This window comes from Ochotona curzoniae, unplaced genomic scaffold (genome assembly GCF_017591425.1).
Source record: "Ochotona curzoniae isolate NIBS_2020 unplaced genomic scaffold, NIBS_Ocur_1.0 contig_2723, whole genome shotgun sequence".
NCBI lineage: Eukaryota > Metazoa > Chordata > Mammalia > Lagomorpha > Ochotonidae > Ochotona > Ochotona curzoniae.
Window position 1 is genome coordinate 1,445,744 of NW_024465573.1, and position 12,444 is coordinate 1,458,187.

General features: G+C 42.7%; 1 protein-coding gene across 1 annotated transcript; it reads left to right on the forward strand.

The window, feature by feature from the left end:
• LOC121154026 (olfactory receptor 8B3) lies at window positions 1–936 on the forward strand. Its single transcript, XM_040976777.1, has one exon. It carries the CDS (start codon window positions 1–3, stop codon window positions 934–936), a length of 936 nt encoding a protein of 311 aa, XP_040832711.1.
• Window positions 937–12,444: the final 11,508 nt, after the last annotated feature.

Genomic DNA, 12,444 nt, shown 5'->3' on the forward strand with positions numbered 1-12,444 from the left:
ATGAGAATGCTGACTGAAAATGACTCCTTGGTTACTGAATTTGTTCTTGCTGGGTTAACAGATCGTCCAGAGCTACAGAAACCTCTCTTTTGCCTATTTCTAATGACCTATATTGTCACCATGGTGGGTAACTTTGGCTTGCTCATGCTTATTGGTCTCAATTCTCACCTCCACACTCCTATGTATTATTTCCTGTTCAACCTCTCCCTCATTGACCTGTGTTACTCTTCTGTTTTCACTCCTAAAATGTTGATGAACTTTGTATCAGAGCAGAACTTCATCTCCTACACTGAGTGCATGGCACAGCTGTTTTTCTTTCTCTTTTTTGTCATCTCAGAATGCTACATGTTGACCTCAATGGCGTATGATCGCTATGTGGCCATCTGCAACCCACTGCTGTATCAGGTCACCATGTCCCGTGAGGTGTGCTCTGTGCTATCCTTGGCTGCCTATGTGATGGGACTTGCTGGAGCCACTGCCCACACGGGGTGTATGCTTAGACTAAGCTTCTGCAGTGCTAACGTCATTAATCACTATTTGTGTGACATACTTCCCCTTCTCCAGCTTTCTTGCACCAGCACCCATGTCAATGAGGTGGTGGTTCTCGTTGTTGTGGGCATTAATATCACAGTACCCAGTTTCACCATCTTAATTTCTTATGTTTTCATCCTCAGTAGCATTCTTCACATCAAATCTACTCAAGGAAGATCAAAAGCCTTCAGTACGTGTAGTTCTCACATTAGTGCCATTTCCCTCTTTTTTGGATCAGCAGCATTTATGTACCTGAAATACTCTTCTCCTGGTTCTGTGGACCAAGGGAAAGTTTCTTCTGTATTTTACACTAATGTAGTGCCGATGCTCAACCCTCTGATCTACAGTTTGCGGAACAAGGATGTCAAAGTTGCGATGAGGAAAGCCCTGATAAAAATCAGATGAGAAATATATGATAATCAGAAGTCACAAACAATTTGAAGTACTCGAATTTTATTGGTGCTCTGTATGAATACATTTTACCCATGACCATTTTACTTCTGCAGATAGCATTATGTGTGCTCTAGCAGAATGTCTTATCAGTTCTCATCTAGCTAACTTTGTTTCCTTTTTGCCGCTGCTAACCCAAGGCTGTTCCTCAAGTATCTGATAGCATATATATAAGGTAGCATACGCAGGGATTTTTTCATTATTGTTTGATAACCCTTTTTTTTTCCTGGTGTTTTCCCCTTCTGAACAAAATTTATCTTTTGTAAAATATTCAATAGTGAAATGCAAAGCTTGTTTACCTGAACACAAAAGGCAAAGTATCATGGAAAGATGTCATTCTTATCAATTTTGTTTATGGTGCAGGTGGCATGATCTGATGAAAGGCCATCATTACGTGATCTGTGTCTCTTAAGAAGTGGATGTTGTTGATCTTTGTTATGTTTCCTTGGCTTTTTTCTGGTCCCTTTGAGAATGGTCTCCGTAGCACATGGACATCGTGCTGAGGACCTCTTGCAACCCATTGAATGTACAAAAGGAAAGGAACGGCTCCATCTTTTATCCAAAATAAACTTCAACTGAGGATGATTAAAGAAACAAAACCGTGTACTCCAGGATTTCAATAAAGGGTCATGGCCCATATGATAAAACTTGCCTTCTAAAAAGAAATAAAATATAAAAACATTGCTGTAGATGATCATGATAACAAATGTATGTTTATGATAAAATATAGCCTTGCATTTTGTAATTTTACTTTAACTGTTCATGTGTGAGACATTTGACAAAGCATCTTGATACAGAGATTTTTGATTTCTCAAATGCTTTTACTATCTATATTAGATGTCTTTGAGAACAAGGAATTCACATCCAGTGGGTGTCTAGATAAAGTCAATAAAAGTATCATTAGCAATCCTAATATAATAAACTAGCAATAATGACGTTAAGCACAGAGAGACATATAACATGTGTCTCAGTCACATGTGGAATCTAAAAACAACAGGTTATTAATTCATAGAAGTTAAAATACAATTTTTGTCACCATGGAATGTTGTCAAAATGGAATTGGAAAAAGGATTGTGAAAGGTTGATGGAAAATCCTGTTAGAGAAGAATAAAAAGCTTTGATATTCTATCATAGAGTAAGAATAGATAGAAAATTTATTATTTATTATTTGGTTCTCTGCATACAAAGCTTGATGATATGATTTTTGGTGTGTGTCATTAATGAGAAATATTAAATACTTAAAAGGATTACCATATGCATACTGATTGATATTAAACAACATAAATAAAAAGCAATACATTGCCTAGTTTCCCATTAAGGTGAATACCTTTTTATGTGTTAGTCTTTTTTTAAATAAAAAATTTAAATAATAATAAGAAAAATATAATGTATATCATGTAACAGTGTACTATCAGGGAGAAAAGTGGGACCTTTTAAAAACAACTTTTTTTTTACTACAAAAAGGACATATTTAATGCATCCCAATGGTATAGTTTGGTTTTTTTTTTTTGTCTTTTACTTTTTGTTTTAGATAATGTTTACATAGTTGATCAGGGTGGGAATAATCTAGGATTAGGGAGAATTGGGTGCAATCTTTGTCTCCAAGCTTCCTACTTCTTCCCATTTCTGGTGGGAGAGGAGAATCAAAGGATAGGCCATACCCAGCCTCCTACCATCTTAGTACCCAAGGATGGGGAAAGGCCACCGATATCAACCCAGGGTCACAATGGTGCATGTTCTGAAGGTTCTACCCGTGAGGATGCCATAGTTTTGAAATGCTGGTGATCTCACCAATCTATGGATGAGGAATGCCTTCCAATGTCCATTGGCTGACACCATTGACCATATTATAGTCTCCAGTAGCCCAGATACTTGCTGTCATCATTTGGCTGGGGTAGGTGTCCATATGGTCTATTCTCCATTCTCTGCTATGGTATCAAATATCTCTGCAGGCTCCAATGAGCTACCATGTCCTCTATGTGCACCATGGTCTGCCATCCAGCAGTCCATCCTCTACACTGGGGAGGACCAGTTCTCCCAGGTGGGCTCATGGACCTATGCCCGGTAACCTGAGCCATACCAGAGCCTCCACCCCTGGGACTCACAGATCCAACAGCCACCTAACAGGCAGGCCCATGGCTCTAGGCTATGTGACCTGGGACCCACTGGACCCTCCACCCCAAGAGCTCATGGACCTGGACCCCAACACATAGGTGGGCTTGGTGATCTGGACCAGGAGACTCAGATCTTTCTGGGTCCCTCACCCCTGGGGATCATGGTTCCAGCACCCACTGCACAGGCAGGCCCAGCCATTTGGACCAGGAGACCTAGGTCCTGCTGAATCCCCCACCCTGAGGGTCTCATGGATCTGACACCTACTACCTAGGTGGGCCTTAGGATCTGGATCAGGAGACCCAGAGACAAGCCAGAACCACCCCACTCCTGAGGCTCATGGGTTCAGTACCCACCACGCAAGTGGGCCCAAGGCCTTGGGCCATGATACCTGGAACCTGCTGGACCTTGCACCCTTGGTGTTCATCGACTCAGTCCCTATTTTTTTTTTATTGGAAAGGCGGATATACAGAGAGGAGAGACAGAGAGGAAGATCTTCCGTCCGACAATTCACTCCCCAAGTGAGCACAATGGCCGATGCTATGCCGATCTGAAGCCAGGAGCCTCTTCTGGGTCTCCCACGCGGGTGCAGGGTCCCAAGGCTTTGGGCCGTCCTCTGCTGCTTTCCCGGGCCACAGGCAGGGAGCTGGAAGGGAAGCGGGGCTGCCGGGATAGAACCGGCGCCCATATGGGATCCCGGGCGTGCAAGGCGAGGACCTTAACCACTTGCGCCACGCCACCGGGCCCATACTTCATCAGTTTTTGCAGAGACATAACTTCAATCCACTCTGCAGGCACAGGCTTCATTAGTCAATAAATATAATATTCTTCAAAACAGCAAGGTCACAGTTACATAGGAGCAAAAGGAAGGCTAAAAATGACAATCATATGTCAGAATGACTATTTTACTCTATACATTTTTTTATAGTCTATTCTATTAACTGTCACATATAAGGAAAAAATAGTTGTCTTTTTGAGACTAGCTTATTTCACTAAGCATAATGGCTTCCACTTGTGTCCATTTTGTTTAAAAAAGCCAGAATCTCACTATTTTTTTTTTTTTTATTAAGCTGACTAAGCTTCTGCAGCATTGATGTCTTCCTGGGTGTATGCATACCACATTTTCTTCAGCCAATCAACAGTTGGATTGATTATACATCTTAGGTATTGTGAATTGAGCTACAATAAACATTGTGGAAGAAGTAACTCATTTGATGATGTGTTTGATGATTTTTCTCACATCATCACCAGTTTTTTTTTTAATTGCTCTTTAATTTTGGCATGCTAGCCATTCTAAGTGGGGTGAGGTAAAGCCCACACTGTGGTTTTTGTTTGTGTTTCCCTTACAGATCGTGGTCCTGATGTCCTGTGTCTGTTGCCATTTGCTTCTCATCCTTTGAATAATGACTTGGCCGTTTCTCAACTGGATTGGTTATTATGTTCTTGTTGATTTTCTTGAGCTCTTTACAGATCCTGGATATTAACCCATTATCAAATTACACAGATTACAAGTATTTTCTCCTGTTCTGTCAATTGTTAAGTGTTTCTACTGTTTTCTCTTTAATCAGACTGAGGAACCCAGGGGCAAGGCTTGAACCAGATTCAGATTATGTTCAGAGACTAAATTCTCATTAAAAGTGCTCACTGGGTTAAATAAATTAGAATTTTAGTAGAGACTGTCTGTGATATTTTAGGTCTAATACGATTTTGTTTTACTCCTAGGAGTTTTAATCATCAGTCTCCAAGCTCCTGTGTACTAACTGTATCCCAGGTGCTGATTAAATACAAGGCTTACTCTTTAGAATCACTAACAGAATGGAGAGGGATTTTAAATTATATCAGTCAACCAAGACAAAACCAAAAATCCAACCTCCAGGTGAATGATAACCACAGCTTTTGGGAGTTAGAAAGTAATTAAGTAATGTTAAAAGAACAAAACAATGATTTATTTATTTTTTTATTTGAAAGGCAGAGTTACAGAGAGACAAAGGAGAGAGAGAAAGGTCTTTTATCTGCTGGTTCACTCCTCAAATGGCCAATAGCCTGAGTTGAGTTGCTCTGAAGAACTGGGGGAACCAAGAAAACACCATAATTTACATTTCACAAATTCTCAGGTACTCAGAATGAGGCACCCTGTGCCTCTGAAAGAAGTGAAGGTGGGAGGGGAGGGCCAGCAGAGACCCAGGCCGTCCCAGCCCAGATGCCTTTTGTGCCAGCACAGGTGTGGAGAGCCAGGTGGCATGACTCCCTGGGAGAGGGGAGGTCCTGGGTGGCCCCTGGCACGAATGGAGGCAGGTAAAGCCCTTGGGTCACCTGATGGTATGCTTTCGGGAACTTGGGCTGTGGACTTACATTTGGCCTGGGGGATGGCACAGGTGAGGGCAAGCAGGGACCTGAGGGTTCATGTCCAGGTGAGGAACAACTTCTGAGTGTCTTCCATGGACAAGACCATTGTACTTGCAAGGCTATATCAGGGAACTCACCAGTGAAAGCCAGAACAGACAGTGGCTAATGTGAGGTTGGGCCATGACACTAAGCAGCACATGGGTGAATCCGGTCTGGGGGTAGAATCTGTGGCAGAGTGTGTGAGCACACCCATGTGGAATAGCAATCTCCCTTGGCACATGCAAGATCTGTGGCTGTGAATAGGCCCAGCCAGGGAGCAAAGGGGATGCTCTGGCTGGGTTGGGAGTCCCACTGGTAAGCACAAGAGCCAGAATGGGGGTAGCAGGCTGGGCTGGACATGGCTGCAGTATCTCCCAGCATGAGTTGGGACTTGCTCTGGGGAGCACCAGACATGGCTAGATTCCAGCTCCCACTCATGCTCGTAGGAACAGACTTGGATATGTCTCATCTCCCACTGAACCACATTAGGGCTGTCTGTGGTGTGGACCCTGTGTGACTGAACTGTGACAACCAACAGTAAGAACCGAATTGGGTACAGGCCTCTTGGGCCAGGACACTGATCCTGTCAGAACAAAAGGTGGACAAAATCAACTTGGGCAAGGATTCATTGGTGTGTGCAAGATCTGCCATGGAAAAGTGACCTGATAGAGGAACCCGGGGAGTACCTTTGTTAGAATGCAGTTTCTGAAGGTGAGCACAAGAACCAAGACAAGGATCAGCCTAACTTAGGTCAGGTTTCAATAACCACCAGCATACATGTGGGTCAGGTCTGGGAGCCAGGCCAGGCTAGGCATGTTCAATGCATCCACTGGCACGTCTGAAGACCAGGACAGGGTGCAGAAGGGGCCAGCTTGAGCTGCAACCAGCCAGTTCACACACAGGCTGGGGTGGGGGCTGGCTGAGCCAGGATATGATCAGCATCAGCAAGCAGGAACTGGGACTGGGGGCACGCTGGATCAAGCCAGGCTGAAGCGCCCACAGGTCGATGCTGAGGAGAGACGAACCATGTCAGCCTGGAAGCGGTGGGTGCTGGAATCATGAGCCCCAGAAGCCGGGGTCTGTAACGCCTAGGTTTCCTGGCCTGGGTCTTTGGGCCTAGCTGTGAGGTGGGTGCTGGCTCTGTGAACCAAGGGGTTAGGGATCCAGTGGGGTCCAGGTTTCCTGGGTGGGATCTTGGGCCCACCTGATGATGCATGCTGGGACCATGAGCCCCAGGGATGAGGGGTCTGGTGGGTTATGGGTTGCTTAGCTTGGGTCCTTGGGCCTGCCTGCCTGGCACCCATGAGGTCCATGAACCCAAGAGGTGCAGGTCCAGGAGGACCTGGGTTGCCTGGTCTGGGTCTTTGAGCTTGTCTGAGCAGTGGGTGCCATGTCTATGAGCCCCAGGGGCAGGCATTCAACAGGGTCCAGGTTGCCTGACTCAGGTCCTTGGGCCCACTGGTTAAGTGTGTGCCATGTCTGTGAGCCCCAGGGGCTAAGGGTCTGGTGGGTTCTGGGTTGCTATGTCTGGGTCCTTTGGCCCACATGCATGTTGGGTGCTGGATTCATGAGTCTCGGGGGTGGGGGGTCTGTGAGATCTGAATAGTCTGGTCCGGCTCTTGGGCCTGCCTGTGAGAACTGATCCTCCTCAGTGGAAAAGGCAGAATAGTAAGATGGCTGGTCCAGATAGACATAGAGGATTTGGCAGACCACTGGGGCCTTCAGAAGACAACTGTCATAACAGAGGAAGGAGAACAAATCAGATTGGAAAACTACCCCAGCATAATGATGACAGCAAATATCTGGGTGAATGGAGGCTCGAAGGTGGACACTGAAAGTGTTCTCTCATGCTTGGATTGGTGAGAGCCACATTTCAGAACTACCAAACCACTTGAACAGAACTTTCAGAGCATACGACACATCAGAGCAACCCACATGGGTTGATAGTGGGTGGTTGTTTCCCATCCCTGGGTTCCGGGGTGGTTGAGAGGCTGGGTGCGGCTTCTCCCCTTGTCTCTCACCTCCTCCCAGATAAAGGAAAAAGAAATGGAAAACTTGGAATCAATGATCACACCCACTTTTTCTTAACCCTCTTTCTTCCCACCCTGCTCATCCATGTAAACATTACCTAAAATAAAAGTTTAAAAAAGGAAATAAAGATGGGATAAAATAAATAAAATGCTTAAAAGTCTGTTACAGAAGTGATCACGTATTCCAATCTTTTCTCTCCAGGCAGCCAAATGTGTACCTCTATTTATATCCAGTAACAGATGAGATGTTTCCTTAAAGAAAGAAGCAAACTTTTTAGATTAAGATTGAAAACAGAATAGTATAGTAGAAACTCTACCTCATGAATATTGACACCACTGGCCTCTTTCGCCATTTGAACAGTCTTGACAGCTAGAAGCACAATGCTCAGGAAGATAGAAAGACTTCTCTGTTATCACACCAGTCCATGAAGAACATACAATGGCTTCTCCACTTAAAGATTCCCATTGACACAGGACCGTCTACAGTGAAGCCCACCCATGGCAGGCACCCCTGCTTACACAGAGCCAAAAAAACCCAGTTAAATGTTAAGGCAAGTATTTAGAGATACTTAGAGAATGCATCTCATATGAAATGTTTGACTTCAACAAAAACCAAAAATTTGAAAGAAAAAGAGAATTCCAAAAAAGTTTTTAAAAACCTCGGGCCTGGCATGGTAGCTTAGCAACTAAAATCCTTGCCTTACATGGGCTGGGATCCCAAATGGGGGCTCCCTGCTTCCGATCCAGCTCCCTGCTTGTGACCTGGGAAAGCAATGGGTGGATGGCCCAAAGTCTTGGGACTCTGCACTTGCGTGGGAGACCCAGAAGAAGCTTCTGGCTCCTGGCTTTGGATCATCTCAGCTTTGGCCATTGTGGTCACTTGGGGAGTGAATCAGTGGATGGAAGATCGTCCTCTCTGTCTCTTCTCTTCTCTGTATATCTGGCTTTCCAATAAAAATAAATGAATAAATAAATAAGTCTTAAAAAATCCAGACTTTCTTTATGTTTCTTCCCTTGTTCTGAGCCCTCAACAGAGTATCCATTAATGCTGCATTTACAACAACATCTTCTGTTCTAGCCTAGGCCTCCATATTCATCCCACCTCCACCTATCTGCCCAGTGAGAAGCTGCTTCCAAATTTTTTTGTATTTCTTATAGCAACAACCCTACTAGTTATGACCCTACTTTTGGAACCAGTGTTTCATGCTGAAGGGTAAGAATCCGATCTAAGGTTCCAACATTTGGCATGGCCCTTTGTGCTGTGTCACTCTATCCCATGAGGCACGAGGGTAACAGTATAAGACAGTCAGAGACTGAAAATTAATTTTGAGAACAAGCCCACTCTTGTGAGAACTTCTCCACTCCCAGTATAATCCCTTTTCATTTGCACTCCATAACAGAATGTACTGATCAATATTACAAAGGATAGCAAAGAAATTACCAACATTTTTGAAGGAAAATTTGAGATTATTATTTAGAAAATAGAATAAAGGTATGGAAAATAATAAAACAAATTAAGCAGAGAAATAAGAAATGCCGCTATTTATGCATATGAAGATGTGAAGCCCTAGAAAGAGAAAGAAAAATGAGGATGGTGTCATAATTGATGCAATTGAAGAAATACTTCCAAAATGGAAGGACTTGAGCTTCTAAAATGAACTTAATTAATTCTCTTCTTCATGTACCCACATGGGCACATGTAAAAAACACCATTGTGAATGTTTAAAACAATAGGAAGAAATATGAGACTGAACAGTTGTTTGTAAAAGCATCACAAATCAGAAAGTTATTAAATTTTTCCAGTTCAATCCATGTCATCAAAACATTTAATGTCAATAATTTCTAAGTCTGTTGTCAATTCCAATAAAAGTAGTCAATAAGTACGACAATATACAAAGATAATTTCAGACATGTAATGTCAGTCAATTGGCTTTACTCATTTAAGAAATTAAGTTAGTGTAGCTTATGCCCAAATCAGTCACAAAATATAAGATAGGTAAATATGTGATCCAATAAATACAGGACTTGTGGACATTGTCTGAGACCAGAACAGTATGGAGATCTCTAGTGAAACCACCCTGAATTAACGAAGACACTGGTGATGGAAACTCACTTTGCCAGCAGCAATCTTCCTCAGACATATTTGCCGCCCAGATTATGCTGCACGTTGTAGTGATGGCTTCCACTTGGCCTGGCAGCCGCTGCCCCCGCCCTGACCCCCACTCACTTGCAGGGTACTTGGGTGCCTTTGCATCGGCTCACTCTTCTCTGTCCCCTACTTCCCTGCTGAATTTTCACTCTCTATTTCCACTCTCAATAGATCACTTCCCTTGACAGGATTCATTCCATGACGGAGATAAAGGAGATCTCTAAATGATGATGATGGAAATCAAAATTGCAGATTTTGGTGCTGGTGCAGTGCATGCATACTAGATTAAGTTGTTACCTGCAATGCAACATTTCACATGGGCACTACTCCCTGTGTTAGCTGTTCTACTGCCTCTTGCTCATGTGTAAGTGGTAGAGGTTGGCTCAAATGCTTGGGCCTTTGCCACCCGCATAGGAGGTCCAGATGAAGCTCTAGGCTCCTGGCCTATGCATGGTCCCATCTTTGTTATTGCATTCCTTTGAGATAAAGAACCAATAAGTGGAAGATCTGTCTATAGATCTGTGACTGTGTGTTTAAATAAATAAATAAATATTTAATAAAGTTTCAGCTTTAGTGTTACAGCCTAAAGGCAAGTTATTGAGCTAGTAGTGGATTGAAAAATAATTGCTCGGAAACATTATTTGAGAAAGGTAAAATTAAATCTCTGTAACTGAATATAGTGAAAAGATTTTTACTAACGCAATTTGGGAAAGAAGTTTGTGAGGGAACAAGAAAACATATGGAATAGTGAGAGAAACTGAAAAAGGACCATGGAAATTAAAATTGTAACATGATAGATTAGCTGTGCAGAGTGTTTTAACACTGTCTTCATGACAGGGATGTTGGTATAACTGAATTTATGAATATAATTGTATTGGTCAAGTACTCAACCTTGAGAACCAATGCTTAATTGGTACAGCCTGGACTTCTGCCTGATTCGTCTGGTGGATCTGTTTTACAGTTCTGTCTTTAGCCATGTACGTGGCCCAAATTCAGCATGTCCCACAGTGGTCACCATGATTTTTAGGATTACCAGGGCCATTCTTCCTAGAATCATCATTTTGGAGTAATTTTCATCACCACCCAGGCAGTGGTGGTGATGAAACTGCACTTTCCTCTCACTCATTGTTTTCATTCAATCTCTAAATCCCACAGAACCCATCTTCTTCAAAGGCCTCGACTACATAGTCTCTCTTCATTCCAAGGTTTTCTACCTTGAACTTCTATAGTACGTAAAAATTAAAACCATGTTAACTCTATTTTTTATATATATTAGTGAATTTTATGCATATGTAGTAAGAATCTGTATCATTTGCATACATTCTTTTAATATTAAGATCATTGTTGAATGTTTATTACACTATATTTTAAAATTTACTATTATTTTCTATGATACAGTCTTAAATGATTAATAATCCAATGATAAAGTTTTTTAATAAAATCCATTTATGGTACACCCAGGACTAGGTATATTTATGTATATATGGGGGGTGGAGAAAAAAATCAGCATTCTGAGAAGCCTGGATTTAACTCCGACTGACTTGGGCTCATGGCATTGTATCAACCATTGTCACAATGTCTCACTCGAAGGATGAAATATATTCATTATGTGGAGTGACCCAATATTAATTACTAAAATCTCAAAACTTGTATATCAGCGCTAGAAATGGTGAGTTGCAGGCTCTGTGTGATGGCTTACTGGCTAAATCCTTGCAAGAGCCAGGGTCCCATGTAGGTGTCAGCTTGTGTTCTGGCTGCTCCTCTCAAATTTTGGGACTCTGCACTTATGTGGGAGACCCAGAAGAGGCTCCTGGTTCCTGGCTTCGGATCAGCTCAGCTCTGGCTGTTGTGGCCAATTGGAAAATGAACCAGTCAATTGCAGATCTTTCTCTCTAGCCTTCTTTCTCTCTGTAAATCTGAGTTTTCAATAAAAAGAAATAAATCTTAAAAAAGAAACGGTGAGTTGGGCAGGTGCCATAGTAGAGCAAATTATCCTCTGCTTGTGGCAACAGCATAAAATATGATTGCTGATTCCAGGTCTGCCTGCTCCCATTTCCTGTCCACTTCTTTGATAATGTTTTGGGAAGTCGGTCAAGGAAATCCCAGTTCTAGGGTCTCTGCACCCATATGGGAGACCTGGAAGAAGTTCCTGCCTCCTGGCTCCGATCCAGTCCGGCTCTGGATGTTGCAGCCATTTGGATAGTGAATTAGTGGCTGCAAGATCTATCTGTCTCTCCTTGTCCCTCTGTAATTCTGCCTTTCAAATAAAAATTAGTATTTTTTTTAAAAAAGAAATTTTGAGTAATTTTTCTGTTTTAAAACAGTGTAGAGTAGCAAATGTGGTCACCCACTACTGAGGAGGGATTAGAGAATTCCTGGTGGTACATTGTAAATTAAGTAGAAATTTGAGTCCCTAAAGAGCTGATGTTAGGTTGAAGGTACAGGATGTAAACACGGGCTCAGCAATTTTTGCTCTCAAGGGGTTCATCCGACCTGGGAGGAAATCTTAAAGGAAGACGCAATTTTCTGCACTTCCAATCTGGTTTCCCAGAAATATGAGCCTTGGCACAGAATCTCATTTGAATCAGTTGACTGTTGGGGAGCTTCTTATAAGGTTATTGGTTTCTTCTTAACAAGGAAAGAAAAAAAAGAAAACAAAACAGGCAAACTCTGCAGTAGCAGTCATGACATGCCCATCCTCCTTCTTCTGACATATCTAAGACCGAGGCCTGTGTTGATGACTGTCCCTTACCCCATTTCAGCAGAAACTGGCTCCTCAGAACAGTG